Raw genomic sequence first — 24176 nt, 5'->3', positions numbered from 1 at the left:
ATTAGGTTCATCATTGGTGTTAATTTTCAATCTATCAACATAAAAAAAAATATCAAAATCAAATTACAGTATGTTATTTATGCAAATATCGACAGTAACAATACCAAGTATAGTATAAGTAGATGTTCGATATAACAGTGGTTGGGTCTATATTTTTTATTATCACATCTTATGACCTTTTTGTTAATGTTTACAAACTCAGGAAGTAAGTCCCTGGACACAGGAGAGCTATAAGAGCAAAAACTAAATGATTTAAATCAGAGCCAATAGAAGAAAATAATTTAAATATTTTTAATCAATATTGTTGCACCAACATTCTGTGTTTTTGTCTGATTATAATTGTGATCAAAAATGTGATCATTCAATGATCTTGAATAGAGATGTCCGATAATATTGGACTGCCAATATTATCGGCCGATAAATGCTTTAAAATGTAATATCGGAAATTATCGGTATCGGTTTCAAAAAGTAAAATTTCTGACTTTTTAAAACGCCGCTGTACGGAGTGTTACACTGACGTAGGGAGAAGTACAGAGCGCCAATAAACCTTAAAGGCAATGCCTTTGCGTGCTGGCCCAGTCACATAATATCTACGGCTTTTCACAATGCAAGTCATACTTGGTCAACAGCCATACAGGTCACACTGAGGGTGGCCGTATAAACAACTTTAACACTGTTACAAATATGCGCCACACTGTGAACCCACACCAAACAAGAATGACAAACACATTTCGGGAGAACATCCGCACCGTAACACAACATAAACACGACAGAACAAATACCCAGAACCCCTTGCAGCACTAACTCTTCCGGGACGCTACAATATACACCCCCCGCTACCCCCCACCACCACTTCAACACAGCCCCCCCCCCCCCCCCCCCAACCCCGCCCACCTCAACCTCCTCATGCTCTCTCAAGGAGAGCATGTCCCAAATTCCAAGCTGCTGTTTTGAGGCATGTTAAAAAAAATAATGCACTTTGTGACTTCAATAATAAATATGGCAAAGCCATGTTGGCATTTTTTTCCATAACTAGAGTTGATTTATTTTGGAAAACCTTGTTACATTGTTTAATGCATCCAGCGGGGCATCACAACAAAATTAGGCATAATAATGTGTTAATTCCACGACTGTATACATTGGTATCGGTTGATATTGGAATCGGTAAATAAGAGTTGGACAATATCGGATATCGGCAAAAAAGCCTTTATCGAACATCTCTAATCTTGTATATTTTAACTATCAGCATTAGCATGGCCAATACTGCCCCTATAACTACTTGATATTGGATCGATAACCAAATGTGTCGTATTCCCAAAACTAATGTAAAGTATCCAAACTCGAGCTGAAACGATTCCTCGAGTAATTCGATACAAAATATATTCCAGGAATTTTTGCTGCCTAAAGGCTTCGTTAATTTTTTTTTACGGCATTTTGCCTCATTTAGTAAACAGTAGTCAAAGCTCACGTTTTGCACGGACTGTTTAGGTATTGCACAGCGTGTTTACGTCGCAGATCATACGCCCCCTGCACTGCACAAGTCCGCTCTTTTAAATAAGCTTGAGTTTAGAAAACTTTTTCGCTGACATAACTCGCAATGGCAGACGCCGCAGAAAGCAGTGGACAAGAGCCATAGCAAAACGAGGGAATTAAGAAGCGACAAAAGTTGTCAAAGCAGTGGGAACACTTCACACTAAAATCGAAGGAAAACGCAGTAGTATGCAAACATTGCAAAGCGGAGCTCGCATACCACAATAGCACAAGTTCGATGCTGTAGCACCTGTCGAGAAAGCATGCGATTTGACGCAAAAGTTGTGTTAGTAAAATAATTGTTATTCATTATGATAACCAGGATGTGTTCTCTCACTCCCGCAAAGTCATGAAATGCCGCCAAAAGGTGTTGAAAACTAACAAAGCTATCCGAGCTGTCGTGTTCAATTAGCCTTTCATTAGTAACCACGCGAAAGTAGTCGTGCAAAGTTATTCGGGTTATTCAAGTCATGCAACCACATGCTACTTGGACAGCTTGCACTTGCAGACACTATAGTCTATGTAGAATGTAAGTGTTCCAAGACCTTGTTCACAGTTGTAGCACAATAAATATAATTCACTTCACTTCACATTCACTTCACTTGTGTGCCAAGTTCCTGTCAGCCATATTGGTTCTGAATATGAAGTTGCACATTTCAAATTCAGTATTAAAGGCACTATATACTCCACTTTTTATGTTTGCTATAATGAAAACTGTTCTTATTGTTTTATTTTTGATACTAAGAATATAGTTTTATTTTAACTTTCTGAAGGAATATACATTTTTAACTAATTTTGTATACAAACCCCGTTTCCATATGAGTTGCGAAATTGTGTTGGATGTAAATATAAACGGAATACAATGATTTGTGAATCCTTTTCAACCCATATTCAATTGAATGCACTACAAAGACAAGATATTTGATGTTCAAACTCATAAACTATTTTTTTTTTTTGCAAATAATAATTAACTTAGAATTTCATGGCTGCAACACGTGACAAAGTAGTTGGGAAAGGGCATGTTCACCACTGTGTTACATGGCCTTTCCTTTTAACCACATTCAGTAAACGTTTGGGAACTGAGGAGACACATTTTTTAAGCTTCTCAGGTGGAATTCTTTCCCATTCTTGCTTGATGTACAGCTTAAGTTGTTCAACAGTCCGGGGGTCTCCGTTGTGGTATTTTAGGCTTCATAATGCGCCACACATTTTCAATGGGAGACAGGTCTGGACTACAGGCAGGCCAGTCTAGTACCCGCACTCTATTACAATGAAGTCACGTTGATGTAACATGTGGCTTGGCATTGTCTTGCTGAAATAAGCAGGGGCGTCCATGGTAACGTTGCTTGGATGGCAACATATGTTGCTCCAAAACCTGTATGTACCTTTCAGCATTAATGGCGCCTTCACAGATGTGTAAGTTACCCATGTCTTGGGCACTAATACAACCCCATACCATCACAGATGCTAGCTTTTCAACTTTGCGCCTACAACAATCCGGATGGTTCTTATCCTCTTTGGTCCAGAGGACACGACGTCCACAGTTTCCAAAAACAATTTGAAATGTGGACTCGTCAGACCACAGAACACTTTTCCACTTTGTATCAGTCCATCTTAGATGAGCTCAGGCCCAGCGAAGCCGACGGCGTTTCTGGGTGTTGTTGATAAACGGTTTTCGCCTTGCATAGGAGAGTTTTAACTTGCACTTACAGATGTAGCGACCAACTGTAGTTACTGACAGTGGGTTTCTGAAGTGTTCCTGGGACCATGTGGTGATATCCTTTACACACTGATGTCGCTTGTTGATGCAGTACAGCCTGAGGGATCGAAGGTCACGGGCTTAGCTGCTTACGTGCAGTGATTTCTCCAGATTCTCTGAACCCTTTGGTGATATTACGGACCATAGATGGTGAAATCCCTAAATTCCTTGCAATAGCTGGTTGAGAAAGGTTTTTCTTAAACTGTTCAACAATTTGCTCACGCATTTGTTGACAAAGTGGTGACCCTCACCCCATCCTTGTTTGTGAATGACTGAGCATTTCTTTTATACCCAATCATGGCACCCACCTGTTCCCAATTTGCCTGTTCACCTGTGGGATGTTCCAAATAAGTGTTTGATGGGCATTCCTCAACCTTATCAGTATTTATTGCCACCTTTCCCAACTTCTTTGTCATGTGTTGCTGGCATCAAATTCTAAAGTTAATGATTATTTGCAACAACAAAAAAAAGTTTATCGGTTTGAACATAAAATATGTTGTCTTTGTAGCATATTCAACTGAATATGGGTTGAAAATGATTTGCAAATCATTGTATTCCATTTATTTTACATCTAACACAATTTCCCAACTCATATGGAAACGGGGTTTGTATTGTGTTTTCATCTCAAACATGTTATGATGGCGAAATGAACATTGATTACTATTTTGCATGCAAAGAATGCAATGAACTGTATTGCATTCTTAAAATGTAAAACTGTTGTTGTCATTATTAAGTGGTTTGTCTTTTTATATTGTTTATGTATTGTTGGCAGGTTGAAAACAGCTCAGCAGATTTGCGCGGAGAAACCAACATTTAAACGGCACCGTACAATAACCATCAAAAACGCACGAGAGACAATAACTTTGTTTATACGGTCACACCACACAGCACATAGGGCTGTGAGCGCACCTGTTTTTATTAGCACACACAAATTGGCACAATCAACCACGGACGCATTTCAGCTGTGCGTGTCAGCCTTCAATAATGAAAACAGGCGTTAAGGAAATATAAGGCAATTAGGCCAAACGCAATCATTGAGGGCACATCTTAACATTAATTAAGCAAAAATATGATTTATTCGATTACTTGATTAATCGATCCGGATATTCGATAGAATACTCGATTATTAAAATATTCGATAGCTGCAGCTCTAATCCAAACAACAGAAGAATACGTAAGTGCTTAGTACGATTTAACAGAAGTGTAGCTGGAATCACGTTACACCAGAAAGTAACCAACTATTAACAGTAAATGAACAAGGAGATTAATAATAGTTTTTACAAAATAAAAAAACCATAAATGACGCAATATGTTACCACATATGTCATATTTGGAGCCTTGATAACCTGTTTTGAAATGTTTCCATTAACATTTACTGTACATACTTAATAATAGATCGGGACATGTAGGGCTGTACGCATAGCCTTTTCAATAGGAGCACTAGTGCCACTAAATGAAAACATTTAGATGCACAGAAAAAATTAGGAGCAATATAAAATGCCTTGAATAACACTATTTTATTGTTAACACCCAAACAACGTACACAGTAAAACACATGTGCACTCATACATATAAACACAGTGCTATAATAAGGCCTACTGCAACCCTCAATTAAACATCCCTGTCTCACAGCTTTGTGTAGTCAAGTCATACTACATCATGCCGTACACACATGTACTAAGCTACACTTACTGTCACATAACATGACTGACATCACATCATAATGATCCTAATGGTTCTTGCACCAGGCTTTCCCCTTAATGTAATTGAATGTGGCGGACCGCCACTGCATTTTTATAACCACCACACCTTCAAAATAAGTTATTGTTTTTTTACTTGAAAACAAATTAAAATACCGTATTTTACGGACTATAAGGCGCACTTAAAATCTTTTTTTTTTCCTCAAAACTCGACAGTGCGCCTAATGTAAGAAATAAGTTTGGTTGAGCTTACCCACCTCAAAGCTATTTTATTTGGTACATGATGTAATGATAAGTCTGACCAGTCAAACATAAGAGATACGTGTAGGCTGCGCTATGATGGCAATATGACTCAAGTAAATAAGACCAACATTTTATATGTTCCATTGAAAATATAGAACATTACACACGGCGATCAAAAATCTATCAAAATGTTTTAGTACGACTTTGGTAAGCAATGAAGCCGCACCGCTTGATGAGCTTTAACATACGAGTATTATTATGGTGTGTGTATAATCGGGGTGTAACGGTACACAAAAATTTCGGTTCGGTACGTACCTCGGTTTAGAGGTCACGGTTCGGTTCATTTTTGGTACAGTAAGAAAATAACAAAATTAGGGCTGCAACTAACAACTAATTTGATAATCGATTAATCTGTCGATTATTACTTCGATTAGTCGATTAATAATCGGATAAAAGAGACAAACTACATTTCTATCCTTTCCAGTATTTTATTGGGAAAAAAAACAGCATACTGGCACCATACTTATTTTGATTATTGTTTCTCAGCTGTTTGTAAATGTTGCAGTTTATAAATAAAGGTTTATAAAAAAAAAAAAAAAGTAGCCTCTGCGCATGCGCATAGCATAGATCCAACGAATCGATGACTAAATTAATCGCCAACTATTTTTATAATCGATTTTAATAGATTTAATCGATAAGTTGTTGCAACCCTAAACAAAATATAAATTTTTTGTTTATTTATTTACCAAATTTGTAAACATTGGCTTTATCCTTTTAACATTGGGAACACTATAATAATTCTGCCCACATTAATCAACATTAAACTGCCTCAAATTGTTACTCAGATTAAATAAAATGATATAACTTTTCTTCTACATATAAAAAGTGCAACATTAAACAGTTTCAAGTCAACTCATCATGCTTAATTAATTACAGCATTTGGGAAGCCTGTAGTTGATTTATTATGTAAATGTTATATTTTTTATCAACATGTAATAGCAGGGACCCTGCCATTCAAAACTAGGCTGCTGCATTACTAATGATTAATGTAACTATAGCTGAAAAAATGGTACAATGGCAATAGGAGAGACTATTCATCCCTGAACACCATGGAGTTCATGTAGGCTTAATGATGCAGTTACATTATTATATCAACTGTCAGAGACAGAAACTCTTCATTTAACATAATGTCCTTTTTTGCTGCTTCAACACAGCTCAATCTACACAGAAGAAGGTCAAGTGAAATAACAGACAGACAGAGCTTTGCTGTCCGTAACACACACACACACCGCAAAATGAGCTAGCGTTACGCTAAAAGCGAATTAGCCTTCACCTCAAGCCAGGACTGCGAGCGAGCTGAGCTGCAGTTTATGTTTCTAGAACGTCAACGGGCTCATAGTGATGTTACTAGTAGTTGACTAGGAGGTGTTTATTATAATTTGGGGAGAGTCCGCTGCCTGATGCTTACCTGCTAAACACCTATCTGCTCGACGATGGAGCACTGACACCATGCGCTCTGAATACACACTGCTGATTGGCTGTGACCGCTCTGAATACGCACTTCTGATTGGCTGTTACCGCTCTGTGTTCAACCAATCAGATGGTTGTGTGGGTGGGACAATGCTGGGTGCTGCGGAGTACTGACAGAGACAGAGGCAGTACCAAGCGGAGCAGCTTGTTAAGACTTTAGCTTAGGCAGCTACTTAATATGTTCGTGTGGAAACTCGTTCGGTACACCTCCGAACCGAACCGAAACCCTCGTACCGAAACGCTTCAATACAAATACATGTACCGTTACACCATTACCTACTGATGATGTATTGTTGCAATAGTAGAGTCTCTAAACAGACGTAGACCCTCTAAACATGACTACATTCTATAATAACACCAGAAGAAGATGCTAGATTGGTTGCTGGTTGATTTTAATTAAAAAAAAGCAATTAAAAGTATGTAAACACTTGAAAAAAATGTCAACAATGTACATTGTACAAAAAGCAGCAACAATTAAAAATATGGCAAAATGATAAAAAAAAAATGTTAAGACTAGGGATGTCAGATAATGGCTTTTTGTCGATATCCGATATTCCGATATTGTCCAACTCTTTAATTACCGATACCGATATCAACCGATACCGATATCAACCGATATATACAGTCGTGGAATTAACACATTATTATGCCTAATTTGGACAACCAGGTGTCGTGAAAGGGCAGCACGGTGGAAGAGGGGTTAGTGCGTCTGCCTCACAATACAAAGGTGCTGAGTAGTCTGGGGTTCAATCCCAGGCTCGGGATCTTTCTGTGTGGAGTTTGCATGTTCTCCCCGTGACTGCGTGGGTTCCCTCCGGGTACTCCGGCTTCCTCCCACCTCCAAAAACATGCACCTGGGGATAGGTTGATTGGCAACACTAAATTGGCCCTAGTGTGTGAATGTGAGTGTAAATGTTGTCTGTCTATCTGTGTTGGCCCTGCGAGGAGGTGGCAACTTGTCCAAGGTGTACGACGCCTTCCGCCCGATTGTAGCTGAGATAGGCTCCAGCGCCCCCCGCGACCCCGAAGGGAATAAGCGGTAGAAAATGGATGGATGGATGAAGGTATGGTGAAGATAAGGTACTTTTAAAAAAAATTAATACAATAAAATAAGATAAATAAATTTAAAAAAATTATTGTATAAAAAAGAAAGTAAAACAATATAAAAACAGTTACATAGTAACTAATAATTAATGAAAATTAGTAAAACTAACTGTTAAAGGTTAGTACTATTAGTGGACCAGCAGCACGCACAATCATGTGTGCTTACGGATTGTATCCCTTGCAGACTGTATTAATATATATTGATATATAATGTAGGAACCAGAATATTAATAACAGAAAGAAACAACCCTTTTGTGTGAATGGGGGAGGAAGGTTTTTTGGGTTGGTGCACTAATTGTAAGTGTATCTTGTGTTTTTTATGTTGATTTAATTAAAAAAAAACAAAAAAAAACGATGCCAATAATAAAAAAAACGATACCGATAATTTCCGATATTACATTTTAACGCATTTATCGGCCGATAATATCGGCAGGCCGATATTATCGGACATCTTTAGTTAAGACTAATCAATAATAACAGAATTGTTTTAAATGTGTATATACATTTTTTGAGCCTTTTAAAATAAAATCATATCATCATAGCAAATTATGCAAATTGCTTGATGTCACAGTGACCACGCCCATAGCCACACCCCCACCGCCACAGGTATCTTGGCAGTTTAGGGGAAACCCTGTACACACATGCCAGAATGACCAGTTATATTAATAGGTTTAATGGAGTGAACTTCTGGGACTCACAGGTGGTGATTTTTTTTAAAGGTGCTTTTTGCAACCTTTATGCCCATGCCTAGAGGACACTTAAGCATTATATCCCCACCACTTTCAGCAGCCAATGACATAACTATGCCTGTACTTAGTGCACAAACATCAGCTTTTGATGTTGTAAGCTAATGAAAATGATCTGAATAGCTAACATTAGCTATCATTATTTGTATATTCTACCATAAGAACAACTTACTGCAAATTGTTAGTTGCTGCTCTAGGACTCGCTTCCTGAGTGTACTTTAGTGCGAGACAGCGATGAGTGACAAGCACGAACACCAAACAAATTCATTGGGCTGATGAGCAATTTCTATATATAAACATATATATAAATATAAACATGCCCAGGGTGTACCCCGCCTTCCGCCAGAATGCAGCTGGGATAGGCTCTAGCACCCCCCGTGAACCCGAAAGGGACAAGCGGTAGAAAATGAATGGATGGATGGATAGGAACTGAGAAAAATTTAAAAATGCATGTTCTGTTAAACCACTCATTGTAAAAAAATATTTTTTTGTTTGTTTGAAAAATGTAACTTTGAACAAGTTGCAAACAGCCCCTTTAAAAATATGAACTCCTTTCTAGTTCTTGTCTTATTTTTCTAAAAATCTAGTATGAAATTATTCTTACTTCTTTGGTGGTGGTATGGTATGGTATATGGTTATAATTAACAGATGGATTAATTTATATTGAAAATGTATCTGAAGTTAAACAAAACTCCATATCTGAAAAGACAGCTATCAGGAGGGCGTGACATCACTCACTCACTCATTCCGGGACAAGAGGTTGTAGGGGTACCATGCCAGACTGGTCAGTCAGTGCTCTCCACCAGTCACAGTCTCCGGCTAAATGCTGAGGTGTTGTCGAGCCAGGCCTCCGTTGTCTGCCACTGCGACGTTTGCACTCGACTGCACCTTGGACAAGGGTCTTGGGCGAAATATGTGGCCAAACCAGGCAAGCTTGCGGAGCCTGACTGTTGTAAGTAGAGATGTCCGATAATGGCTTTTTTGCCGATATCCGATATTCCGATATTGTTCAACTCTTAATTACCGATTCCAATATCAACCGATACCGATATATACAGTCGTGGAATTAACACATTATTATGCCTAATTTTGTTGTGATGGCCCGCTGGATGCATTAAACAATGTAACAAGGTTTTCCAAAATAAGAGAACAACTTCAACTCAAGTTATGGGAAAAAGTGCCAACATGGCACTGCCATATTTATTATTGAAGTCACAAATTGCATCATTTTTTTTAACATGCCTCAAAACAGCAGCTTGGAATTTGGGACATGCTCTACTTGAGATAATCCTGATACCCACTACATCTATGGGAAATACTATACTTTGACTTTCACAAAGTGCAGTATTTTTTATTTTTTTTAAACATGCCTCAAAACAACAGCTACAAAAACAATGAAGGCACACAGCTTCAGTCCAGAGTATACTAGAGTAATAAAGTAAACAATAACATAGTCCTCATTTAGTGCAAGACTGCCTGGCACACTGTATAACAGGGAATTATAAACTGGGCTCACATCAATTTTCCGCTTGTATTCATCGTGTATCTCCTTATGATTCTTGAAGAGGTGGGAGATCTAATTACACGTATTAAAAGAAGACGTCTTGGTTCCTCCTCGCATAACCAACTTTTTGCAGTCATTGCAAATTGCCAGTTTTTTATCCGGCAGAGACACTTTAAAATAATCCCAAACCATAGACATGGTGTCGTTAGTCAGTCACCGAGCTCGATTGTTAGCCAGGCTACAGCACCGGCAACAACACACTCTTGTTGTTGTTATGCTGCGCTCGCGGCGGTTTGATGAGGTCATCAAACGTCGCCAGTAAACCTCTCATGCTGCAGTCGTCAACTCCTGTGTTGTATGTGGGAGAGGGGTGGGGCTGCTGACTGGGAGAGGCAACTGCTCTGTACTGCTCCCTACGTCCGTGTTTTACCGAAATTGTACCGCTCCGTAAAGCGGCGTTTTAAAAAGTAATTAATTTTACTTTTTGAAACCGATACCGATAATTTCCGATATTACATTTTAAGCATTTATCGGTCGATAATATCGCCGATATTATCGGCCGATAAAACTGTCTCTAGTTGTAAGTAAGGGCTCCTGCCTGCCTGCGTGAGTATCAATTTGCTGCTTAACGTAGTTATTGATCTTTTGGTCTTTGTATGAAATGCATAGGAACCTCCTGAAACACTTGCGCTCAAACTAAGGCTGAAACGACGCGTCGACATAGTCGACGTCATCGATTACGTAAATACGTCGACGCCGTTTTTGTGCGTCGACGCGTCGCATACCTTATTTCCTTGAATAGCCTCCGGGGCGCTAATTAATTTAAAACCTCTTCTCACTCCTGTGCTTACCAAAAGGCGTGGGGTAAATTTAGGCCTGCGCTTATACATTTGAGTGATGTAAGGATACCATCATGAAAAGCACATTTAATAAAAAAAACCTTATTATGGTCTTACCTTTACTTATAAATGAGTATTCTGATCAAAAGCATCGATAACTTGTTTATAGAAGTCTTCCTTATCTTTCTTCAGTTTTAAAAGTCTCTCTGTCTCGATGGAGATATTCCTTTAAGTATTACCTCCTGCTTTGATTGAAAGTCCAGTTTAGAAAACTGTTTTATTTTAGATATTTAATCCTCCATGTTAATAGTGCAAGCAAACGATCGCTGCTCACTCTTGTTGCTTGTTGTCTTCTTCTGCAGCACCGGTCTTCTGCAGCACCGGTAGTCGCAAGAAGGATCACTAGCGCCCTCTACCAGCAGGAGGCGGGAGTCATTTAATGACTCATATTTGACACACGCAGCTATGGTATATTAATAAAACATAGCTGCTTACTGTTCTTTTTAGCATATTCAATAGCTTGGACCTTAAATCCTACTGAATAGCTCTTAATCTTCTTCCCCTTATGCGATTTCAAATGATTGAAATCAGCCTCCTCCATTTTGAAAATGATGACTCGTGACGTGACGAGTTTGACCCGGCGGAAGTTCTAGGCATATGCTAATTATTTTGCGAAACGAGTTTGACCTGGCGGAAATTCTAGACATGCGCTAATAAAAATAATATTTTGCGAAACGAGTTTGACCCGGCGTTAATCCTGAGCCGGTGGTAAGGCCAAGCATGCGCTAATTATTTTGCGAAACGAGTTTGACCCGGCAGTAATTCAAGGCAAGCGAATAGTTCAAGGAAATGCGCACTTTTTTGTATTGGATGTTTATCTTTATTTTTGGACATTTTAAAGCAAAATAAGCAATACTTTTACTTTTGAAATGCTTATACTATTGCAGAATATTAAGATTTGCACTGGATGTTTACTTTTATATTTGCACATTAAAAAGCAAATAAGCTACTTTTAATTTTGTTAAATGTTAAAAGTTTTAAATGTTTACATTGTTACAGAATATTTTGTCATATTGTTGTCAATGTTGACTGAGTGACCATACTTTTTTTTTTTGTAAATAAAAGCCATGCCTTTTGAAAAAACTGGCCTACATTTATTTTTTATCTTCATTTTAAATTAAAAAAATAATCGGTAAAAGGAAAAATAATCTATAGATGAATCGAAAAATAATCCATAGATTAATCGATAGAAAAATAATCGTTAGCTGCAGCCTTAGCTCAAACGCCTGGATTTTTGTCTCAGTGTCAGCAGTAAAGTGTAAGTGGAAAGTACCAAGGACCTGTGCAGCTTAATCTTCACAGGGAGGCTAATGGAGTTGCTTCTCCAGATCGCATTCAGTCTTGTCACGGCAGATGAGGTCTTTTTCTAATTTCCCTTGCAGAGTTGCCATCCTTGCATAGTGTGGACCCCAATTACTTGAAGGTTTACACTTCTTCAAGTCCGGCTGTTCAACATGATGTTGGTTGCTGGTTGACAAGGACTTTGCTTTTTTCCAAGCTGATTTGCATTCCATAAGCTCCTGATGCCATCACTAACTTGGTTGTAAGGTCTTGGAGTTCTTTTTCATTGCCTCCTATCAGGTCTAGGTCATCTGCAAATTGCGGATTGCAGCGAGGACGTCCTTCGACAGAATTGGAGGTGTGGTGGTCATTCAGTGTTTCTTGCATGATGTTCTCCAGGTAAATGTTAAAAAGAACTGGAGCGAGGAGCCATCCTTGACATACTACAACTGTAAAAAGTCTCCAAAGTTGTTGTTTAGGAGAATTCCGCTGCTGGAGTCATTGTACAGCACATTGATCACCTGTATGACGTTGCTGTGAAAGTTGTAGTTTTTCATTACTTGCCACAAACCCTCGTAGCAGACGCGGTTTAAAGGCCTTCTTGAAGTCAGTAAAACTGTGATAAAGGTCACGCTGGTGCTGCAGATGTTTCTCGATGTGCACTTTGACATTAAAAATCTCTTCAAACGTACTTGTCCTTGGTTAAAATTCTGCCTGCTCCTCTGCAATGAGTTTTTCTGCCTTTCCTTTAAAAAGGACCCTCAGCAGTAGACCACTGGGATGGCTGATTAGGCCAATAGTCCTAGAGTTCTGACAGATTCTCAAATTGCCCTTTTTAGAGATCGGTATTATTAGAGACTGGGTCCATTCCATTGGGAACTGTTTTGTCTCCCAGATCTTCTGGCAAATGATGGCCGGTGTCATGATGACCTGAGGCTCTTCATGCTTCAGGGGCTTTGCTGGACATTATCCACCCTCGGTGACTTGCCATCTTTAAGTGTATGCACAGCTTCCTCCACCTCTGCATGTACAAACCCCGTTTCCATATGAGTTGGGAAATTGTGTTAGATGTAAATATAAACGGAATACAATGATTTGCAAATGCTTTTCAACCCATATTCAGTTGAATATGCTACAAAGAAAACATATTTGATGTTCAAACTGATAAACTTTTTTTTTTTGGCAAATAATCATTAACTTTAGAATTTGATGCCAGCAACACGTGACAAAGAAGTTGGGAAAGGTGGCAATAAATACTGATAAAGTTGAGGAATGCTCATCAAACACTTATTTGGAACATCCCACAGGTGTGCAGGCTAAGTGGGAACAGGTGGGTGCCATGATTGGGTATAAAAGTAGATTCCAGGAAATGCTCAGTCATTCACAAACAAGGATGGGGCGAGGGTCACCACTTTGTCAACAAATGCGTGAGCAAATTGTTGAACAGTTTAAGAAAAACCTTTCTCAACCAGCTATTGCAAGGAATTTAGGGATTTCACCATCTACGGTCCGTAATATCACCAAAGGGTTCAGAGAATCTGGAGAAATCACTGCACGTAAGCAGCTAAGCCCGTGACCTTCGATCCCTCAGGCGGTACTGCATCAACAAGCGACATCAGTGTGTAAAGGATATCACCACATGGGCTCAGGAACACTTCAGAAACCCACTGTCAGTAACTACAGTTGGTCGCTACATCTGTAAGTGCAAGTTAAAACTCTCCTATGCAAGGCAAAAAAACGTTTATCTACAACACCCAGAAACGCCGTCGGCTTCGCTGGGCCTGAGCTCATCTAAGATGGACTGATACAAAGTGGAAAAGTGTTCTGTGGTCTGACGAGTCCACATTTCAAATTGTTTTTGGAAACTGTGGACGTTGTGTCCTCTGGACCAAAGAGGAAAAGAACCATCCGGATTGTTATAGGCGCAAAGTTGAAAAGGCAGCATGTGTGATGGTATGGGGGTGTATTAGTGCCCAAGACATGGGTAACTTACACATTTGTGAAGACGCCATTAATGCTGAAAGGTACATACAGGTTTTGGAGCAACTTATGTTGCCATCCAAGCAACGTTACCATGGACGCCCCTGCTTATTTCAGCAAGACAATGCCAAGCAACGTGTTACATCAACGCGGCTTCATAGTAAAAGAGTGCGGGTACTAGACTGGCCTGTCTGTAGTCCAGACCTGTCTCCCATTGAAAATGTGTGGCGCATTATGAAGCCTAAAATACCACAACGGCGACCCCCGGACTGTTGAACAACTTAAGCTGTACATCAAGCAAGAATGGGAAAGAATTCCACCAGAGAAGCTTAAAAAATGTGTCTCCTCAGTTCCCAAACGTTTACTGAGTGTTGTTAAAAGGAAAGGCCATGTAACACAGTGGTGAACATGCCCTTTCCCAACTACTTTGTCACGTGTTGCAGCCATGAAAGTTTATGAGTTTGAACATCAAATATGTTGTCTTTGTAGCATATTCAACTGAATATGGGTTGAAAATTATTTGCAAATCATTGTATTCCGTTTATATTTACATCCAACACAATTTCCCAACTGATATGGAAACGGGGTTTGTATTATTGGTGCATCTCCTGGCTCCCTGTTGTCATCGCTTGCATTGTCCAGCAAGGTTGTATCTGGTCTTATCCCGTAGTTGTAGAGTTCACTGCAATACTCTGTCCATATTTCCAATTACAGTTGCCTCTTCTGTTTGCTCTCGATGACTGCAGCCCGAGGTTGCTGAGTTCTCGTCAATGTCTGCAGTATGTCAAAGGCTGCTTTGCTGTTGTTATTATTTTTCTACATACTGTGGATATTTTGGCGACACTCAGAGATGGTTGGTAATTAAAGAAATGTCAAACAATTACTCCTCAGAATGATTGGTGTGCACAATTACCACAACCGTGTGTGTGCAATTACACTAATGAATATAAAAGCTTAGGCAAACTGGTGCAAAAACACATTCAATTATCAGCATTTTAGCCAGGTATTTTAAATTCCCCGTACAAGGCAGCTGAACAGGCCGGACATAAAGCGCAGTTTAAAGCAACAGCCGGTTTTCCTAATGTAATCGGAGCTATCGACTGCACACTCATTGCTCGCCATCATATAACGAATATGTAAATGTCAACAGGAAATATTTTTATTGGATCAATGTACAAATCATATGTGATTTGCAAATATAATGATGCAATATTGTAGCGATGTGGCCTGGGTTCAACACATGATTTTTACATTCTTAGTAAGTAATAGCATGATTGGGAACATACTACAAGCTGGCATTGTGCATGATGGGTGGCTTCTTGGGGAGTATATTTATTAATGTAGTTATCCTAATAGTAATCCTGTGATGCACATTGAGCATAGGTTACCCCCAAATTGTATATCCCGTCTTTACGGCATCATTACGAGCTAGTGGTTAAAGTTAATGATTTTCATTTTTTTGCTGGTTAAACTACATGTCAAGATCTTTCAAACAAGCTCCTGATTGTCTTTGTGCGCAAAGAAAAAACGGTGACATACCAAACAACACTATTTCCATAGCGCATGCACTGCTGCACTAACTTGCAACTATAGTAGAATAGAGCAGGGGTCTTCAACTTTTTTTGCACCAGCAACCTGTTTAATGTAGGGATTCTTTTCATGGACCAACCTTCCACGTCTTGGTAGATAAATACAGCAAAAATAAGTGCATGAAAAATACAACTCACCATAATGCTGAATTAGTCTTTGCGATCAGAAGGTCCCCAGCAAGTTGATGGTATATACCAGGGGTCGACAACCCGCGGCTCCGGAGCCGCATGCGGCTCTTTGATCACTCTGATGCGGCTCAGCTGCATACTTGCCGACCCTCCCGGGATTAATATTCTCCGATTTTCACCCTAATAATAATAATAAGGGTGTGCCATGATGGTGCAGCATTTTGCGCCCTCTACAATCTGTACAAACAGCGTGCCAGCCCAGCCTTTTGTTGTATGCATCTTCTACTTGCACAAGCAAGTGACAGCAGGGCATACTTGCTCAACAGCCACACAGGTTACACTGACGGTGGCCATATAAAACAACTTTAAGACTCTTACTAATAATGCGCCACACTTTGAACCAAAACAAAACAAGAAGGACAAACACATTTCGGGAGAACATCTGCACCTTAACACAAAATAAACACAACAGAAAAAATACCCAGAATCCCATGCAGCCCTGACTCTTCCGGGCTACATTATACACCCCTGCTACCACCAAACCCCGCCCCCACCCCAACCCTGCTTAGGGCTGCATGGGATTCTGGGTATTTGTTCTGTTGTGTTTATGTTGTGTTACGGTGCAGATGTTCTCCCGAAATGTGTTTGTCATTCTTGTTTGGTGTGGGTTCACAGTGTGCCACATTAATGACATGCTGGTGTTAAATATATAAAGTTTTTTATACCGCCAACGTCAGTGTAACCTGTATGGTTTTTGACCAAGTATGCCTTGCTGTCACTTACGTGAGCAAGCAGAAGCCCCATACAACGTGTGGCTGAGCCGACACACTGGTTGTACTGGGCGCTAAATGCTGTACCTTCACGGCACGTTCGAGAGAATAATTGCCCTGAAATTTGTAGTCTCCCGGAAAAATCGGGAAGGTTGACAAGTATGACGCTGTGAAGCGCCATTCATATAAATCTTGCGGGCTACACTAACATTCAATTTTCATATTAAGGTGTGGGCCGCGTGTCTGAGACCCTTGGTTTATACATAGCACAAAGCAAGAAAAAAAACTTTGTATGCAGTGTTATTTCATTTTAATTTTCAAAAGATTTTTGTGGCTCCCATTGTCTTCTTTAATTTGTGAAACTGGTCAAAATGGCTCTTTGAGTGGTAAAGGTTGCCGACCCCTGGTATATACTATATAGGGCTAAACGATTATGGCAAAAATAATAATCAGTATGATTTTGATTGATATTGTAATCGCGATTAATAACGCTATTATTCATTAATTTGAAAACCATAGTATTAATTGTACCACTATAACACAACTTTAAATATAGTTAGAAAAAAAGAAATATAAATTAGTAACAAATAAACCACAACAGGTAAAATAATAATAATAGTAGGGATGTCCGATAATATCGGACTGCCGATATTATCGGCCGATAAATGCTTTAAAATGTAATATCGGAAATTATCGGTATCGATTTCAAAATTATCGGTATCTGTTTTAAAAAGTAAAATGTATGACTTTTTAAAACGCCGCTGTGTACACGGACGTAGGGAGAAGTAAAGAGCGCCAATAAACCTTAAAAGCACTGCCTTTGCGTGCTGGCCCAATCACATAATATCTACGGCTTTTCACACACATAAGTGAATGCAACGCATACTTGGTCAACAGCCATACAGGTCACACTGAGGGTGGCCGTATAAACAACTTTAACACTGCTACAAATATGCGCCACACTGTGAACCCACACCAAACAAGAATGACAAACATCCGCACCGTAACACAACATAAACACAACAGAACAAATACCCAGAACCCCTTGCAGCACTAACTCTTCCGGGACGCTACAATGTGCACCCCCCGCTACCCTCTACCCCCGCCCCTCCCCAACCCCGCCCACCTCAACCTCCTCATGCTCTCTCAGGGAGAGCATGACCCAAATTCCGAGCTGCTGTTTTGAGGCATGTTTAAAAAAATAATGCACTTTGTGACTTCAATAATAAATATGGCAGTGCCATGTTGGCATTTTTTCCATAACTTGAGTTGATTTATTTTGGAAAACCTTGTTACATTGTTTAATGCATCCAGCGGGGTATCACAACAAAATTAGGCATAATAATGTGTTAATTCCACGACTGTATATATCGGTATCGGTTGACATCGGAATCGGTAATTAAGAGTTGGACAATATCGGAATATCGGATATCGGCAAAAAAGCCATTATCGGACATCTCTAAATAATAGTAATAACAATACATTTACATAACAATAGTGATATTAAAAAACAATACAATTCAATATTTTCATTTTAATTGTTATTAATTCTGTTTTTTTTTACCTTTTACACTATTTTACCACTATAGAGTGCTTTTCGGGGACGTCATGACTTGGTTGGTAGAGCGGCCGTGCTAGCAGCATGAGGGTTCCAGGTTCGATCCCTGCTTCCGTCATCTTAGTCCCTGCTGTTGTGTCCTTGGGCAAGACACTTTACCCACCTTCTCCCAGTGCCACCCACACTGGTTTAAATGTAGCTTAAAAATGTAAATAATGGGTTTCACTATGTAAAGCGCCTTGAGTCTTTATAGAGAAAAGCGCTATTTAAATGTAATTCATTTAACAGTTTACTTTTGTGTCAAATACATTTTTAGAAAATGTTTCTGTGCTCTCAGCTTGAAGAGTAAAGAAAGGACTTGACTATGTTAAAAAAAATTATTAAAAAAAGAGAGACCGCGTCTCAAGTTGCAACCACTGTCGTGTTTTTACATTGATCTTACATCGATGATGTCGTTCACCATGACACAAGCAGATGAGATGTGTTGTGGGTGTATGGACTGTGCAATTTCTGAACAAGTTGCAGCAGAGGACGCTATTATTATTTGCAATGATATTCGGCCGTTTGTGTCACGGGACAGGAGAGCTATTATTTAATTGTAAATAAACATAACTGTTTTAAGTTAATGACTTTAATGACATGCTGGTGTTAATCTGTATGGTCGTGTTCAGAGTTCACAAATGTTTGTAAATATACCGTGCCTGAAAAATTATTGACGGAGAATGAGAAGTGTTGTGTGTGTGCAAGAAAAAGATGTGTGTGCACATACTTGCCAACCCTCCCGATTTTCCAGGGAGACTACCGAATTTCAGTGCCCCTCCCGAAAATCTCCCGGGGCAACCATTCTCCCGAATTTCTACCCGATTTCCACCCGGACAACAATATTGGAGGCGTGCCTTAAAGACACTGTCTTTAGCGTCCTCTACAACCTGTCGTCACGTTCGCTTTTCTTCCATTCAAACAGCGTGCCGAACAAGTCACATAATGTAGGCGGTTTTTACACAGACATGAGTGACTGCAAGGCATACTTGATCAACAGCCATACAGGTCACACTGAGGGTGGCCATATAAACAACTTTAACACTGTTACAAATATGCGCCACACTGTGTACCCACGCCAAACAAGAATGACAAACACATTTCGTGAGAACATTCGTACCGTAACACAACATAAACACAACAGAACAAATACCCAGAATCCCTTGCAGCACTAACTCTTCCGCGACGCTACAATATGCACCCCCCGCTACCACCAAACCCCGCCCCCCCTAACCTCGCCCCTCCACCTCAACCAACCCTCGCGACAACAACACAATACGCCGAAAAACGACACATTCAGTAATTATTTTTAGAGCGCACTGAGATATTAAGTACATAATATCAGTTTTCATGCAAATTTTTAATCACTGTTGTTTTATTTCATACAATCATTTGTGCATTTACCAGTTTTTGTTCAGTGACTTTATTCCCTTTTTATATCTTGTTTTGCACGGCAATTTTATGTTGCCGTCGCTTTTTGTTAATCATTCGGACTTTGAGCTTTTGAGTTTGTTGCGTGTGTGCTCCCTTTTGTTCATCTTTTTTGTATTTGTATCTGCTTTTGGGTCCAAATACACCGCCAAACCGGCTTATGACAAGTTACTTTAAAATAATGTAATCAGTCAAGTACTAAGTTACTTTTTGAAAGAGTAATAAGTAATCAAATTACATTTTAAAACTAATTGTGGCAATACAGGTTAAGAGCAACAATAAAATGTAATAAGAGCATCAGACTGTGTCTGTCTATCTCAGGTGTCGGCAACCTTTACAAGTCAAAGAGCCATTTTGACCTGTTTCACAAATTATAGAAAACAATGGGAGCCGCAAAAATATTTTGAAATTTTAAATGAAATAATACTGCATACAAAGTTTTTTTTTTGCTTTGTGCTTGTATAAACTAGGGGTCTCAGACACGGTGCCCACATCTTTATATGGAATTTGATAGCTGGTGCGGCACGCGGATTTTAATCGATTGACGCTTGTCAGCGTCATGCGTACCGTGATGGTACAGCATTTAGTAACCACCACCAATATGTGCCTGATCAGCCACACGTTGTATGGGCTTTCGCTTGCTCACGTAGGTGACAGCAAGACATACTTGGTCAACAACCACACAGGTTACACTGACGGTGGCGGTATAAAAAAAACTTTAACACTCTTACTAATAATGCGCCACACTGTGAACCCACACCAAACAAGAATGACAAACACATTTCGGGAGAACATCTGCACCATAACACAACATAAACACAACAGGACAAATACCCAGAATCCCATGCAGCCCTAACTCTTCCGTTATACATTATACACCCCCGCTACCAAACCCCGCCCACGTCAACCGACGCACAGAGAGGGGGGGGGGGTTGATGTGTGAGAGAGCAGGGTTGGGGTGGGGGAGGGGTTTGGTGGTAGCAGGGGTGTATAATGTAGCCCGGAAGAATCAGGGCTGCATGGGATTCTGGGTGTTTGTTCTGTTGTGTTTATGTTGTGTTAAGGTGCAGATGTTCTCCCGAAATGTGTTTGTCATTCTTGTTTGGTTTTGGTTCAAAGTGTGGCGCATTATTAGTAAGAGTGTTAAAGTTGTTTTATATGGCCACCGTCAGTGTAACCTGTGTGGCTGTTGAACAAGTATGCCTTGCTGTCACGTATGTGTGCAAGTAGAGGATGTATATTGTAGAACAAGTGTTGGGCTGGCACGCTGTTAATACAGATTGTAGAGGGCACCAAATGTTGTACCATCATGGCACGCCCTTATTATAGTTGTAAGGGTGATAATCGGTTAATATATATCCCGGGAGTTTTCTGCGAGAGGCACTGACATTCGGAAGTCTCACGGGAAAATTGGGGGGTCCAGCAAGTAAGCTGCTGAGCCGCATCAGAGTGATCAAAGAGCTGCATGCGGCTCCGGAGCCGCGGGTTGCCGACCCCTGGTCCATCTGAATCGCTGCATTATTCTGTCAATGAATTGTTTTAGCACTCAAATAAGCCACCGATAGCTACCGTATTTTTCGGAGTATAAGTCGCACCTGCCGAAAATGCACAATAAAGAAGGAAAAAAACATATATAAGTCGCATTTTTTGGGGAAATGTATTTGATAAAAGCCAACACCAAGAATAGACATTTGAAAGGCAATTTAAAATAAATAAAGAATAGTGAACAACAAGCTGAATAAGTGTACGTTATATGAGGCATAAATAACCAACTGAGAATGTGCCTGGTATGTTAACGTAACATATTATGGTAAGAGTCATTCAAATAACTATAACATATAGAACATGCTATACGTTTAACAAACAATCTGTCAGTCCTAATCGCTAAATCCCATGAAATCTTATACGTCTAGTCTCTTACGTGAATGAGCTAAATAATATTATTTTATATTTTACACTAATGTGTTAATAATTTCACACATAAGTCGCTCCTGAGTGTAAGTCGCACCCCCGGCCAAACTATGAAAAAAACTGCGACTTATAGTCCGAAAAATACGGTACTTCCTATTTTGGTCTGGTCACTATTATGCGCGTTGGCATAAAACAGGGTTTTCACTGCCCATCCATAATTACCAGTTAGGTTTTCGTCCATTTTACTGTCCTTAACACCGAAATTGTTCTGCGTAATTTTCACTTTCCCTCTGCTGCCACGCCTTGTTTAGACGCTTTATGTTTGTTGAGGGAGGAGGCATATGCCGTGCCGCGTCGGTTAAAAAATGGGATCGCGTACATATTTGAATCGAGATCACGATTTTTTACCGATTAATTGTGCAGCCCTAGTGTGAGAGCTGGAGGTAATTTTCTCTTTTTCTGTTTGTGTTTAATTTAGCTATTCCAGCAGGCTCTGCAACAGTTTGTGATGAAGCAAAGTCCCTGAATGGTAAGGTTTTTGCCTCTGTTCAACCATTTCATACACTCTTAGAATTGTACCTATCCGCCTTAGTCTACGTGAATGTGTTTCTCATTTAGTACAGTAAAACATGTTCCTCACACTCAGTACGTTTCCATGCACTAAATTAGTCCGATTTCTCAAATAGTTCGTTTTTTTGCATTTTCACACCTACATGTGCAGTCAAAGTGTCCATGACTATTAGTCATATGCCATGTGCCTCTCGTACACTGGGGGGTGCTTATTTAATTTTAGCGCTGATAACTGACTTACCTTTCCGTTTGACCTAGGACGTCACATTTGTGGATCCTTACAACTCGTTTTAACTGAATATTGGCACAGGTTACAAATATTACATCTAATGGCTATGTTGATGTTAAAGGGGAACATTATCACCAGACCTATGTAAGCGTCAATATATACCTTGATGTTGCAGAAAAAAGACAATATATTTTTTTAACCGATTTCCGAACTCTAAATGGGTGAATTTTGGCGAATTAAACGCCTTTCTAATATTCGCTCTCGGAGCGATGACGTTGTGACGTCACATCGGGAAGCAATCCGCCATTTTCTCAAACACCGAGTCAAATCAGCTCTGTTATTTTCCGTTTTTTCGACTGTTTTCCGTACCTTGGAGACATCATGCCTCGTCGTGTGTTGTCGGAGGGTGTAACAACACGAACAGGGACGGATTAAAGTTGCACCAGTGGCCCAAAGATGCGAAAGTGGCAAGAAATTGGACGATTGTTCCGCACACTTTACCGACGAAAGCTATGCTACGACAGAGATGGCAAGAATGTGTGGATATCCTGCGACACTCAAAGCAGATGCATTTCCAACGATAAAGTCAAAGAAATCTGCCACCAGACCCCCATTGAATCTGTCGGAGTGTGTGAGCAATTCAGGGACGAAGGACCTCGGTAGCACGGCAAGCAATGGCGGCAGTTTGTTCCCGCAGACGAGCGAGCTAAACCCCCTGGATGTCTTGGCTCACATCGACCCTAGCTTCCCTGGCATGCTGACATCAACTCCAATACTGGACAGATCAGCTTACAGGAAAAGAGCGCGGAGGAGGGTATGTCTACAGAATATATTAATTGATGAAAATTGGGCTGTCTGCACTCTCAAAGTGCATGTTGTTGCCAAATGTATTTCATATGCTGTAAACCTAGTTCATAGTTGTTAGTTTCCTTTAATGCCAAACAAACACATACCAATCGTTGGTTAGAAGGCGATCGCCGAATTCGTCCTCGCTTTCTCCCGTGTCGCTGGCTGTTGTGTCGTTTTCGTCGGTTTCGCTTGCATACGGTTCAAACCGATATGGCTCAATAGCTTCAGTTTCTTCTTCAATTTCGTTTTCGCTACCTGCCTCCACACTACAACCATCCGTTTCAATACATGCGTAATCTGCTGAATCGCTTAAGCCGCTGAAATCCGAGTCTGAATCCGAGCTAATGTCGCTATAGCTTGCTGTTCTATGCGCCATGTTTGTTTGTGTTGGCTTCACTATGTGACGTCACAGGAAAATGGACGGGTGTTTATAACAATGGTTAAAATCAGGCACTTTGAAGCTTTTTTTAGGGATATTGCGTGATGGGTAAAATTTGAAAAAAACTTCGAAAAATATAATAAGCCACTGGGAACTGATTTTTAATGGTTTTAACCATTCTGAAATTGTGATAATGTTCCCCTTTAAATAGCAGACAGTATCAAAAAATTATCTTGGATTGCGCTATGGACATGATGTAATTACCAAGGATGTATCGGGTCGGACGCAAAGACAAGCGGCGGAGTTTTTTCGAATGAATTTCCAGAAGAAAATCTTGGAAACAAAACGTTTTAATGTCTCAAAGTTCATTTAAAAGGCTTTGTCGATTGATGGAAGGAGTTTTAAATCCGAAGGAAAAGACCGTTCGCTCCCTGACTGATATCCAG

The 24176-nt window shown here is 39.9% G+C and overlaps 1 protein-coding gene across 2 annotated transcripts in view; it reads left to right on the top strand.

Annotated features, from left to right (window-relative positions):
• naif1 (nuclear apoptosis inducing factor 1) overlaps nucleotides 1–24176 on the top strand; it is a 29342-nt gene that overhangs the window by 2705 nt on the left and 2461 nt on the right. Inside the window, exon 2 of one of the 2 annotated variants that reach the window (XM_061980654.1) lies at nucleotides 22182–22232. The exons of the other annotated variant lie outside the window; for it this stretch is intronic. Within the exon in view, the coding sequence (XP_061836638.1) occupies nucleotides 22182–22232 (51 nt within the window). The remainder of the gene's footprint in view (nucleotides 1–22181; nucleotides 22233–24176) is intronic. 2 annotated transcript variants of the gene reach the window in all.

This window comes from Nerophis lumbriciformis, linkage group LG20 (assembly GCF_033978685.3).
Source record: "Nerophis lumbriciformis linkage group LG20, RoL_Nlum_v2.1, whole genome shotgun sequence".
Classification (NCBI taxonomy): domain Eukaryota; kingdom Metazoa; phylum Chordata; class Actinopteri; order Syngnathiformes; family Syngnathidae; genus Nerophis; species Nerophis lumbriciformis.
Note: the sequence above shows the minus strand (reverse complement) of the source record. Positions and strands in the feature narration are given on the sequence as shown.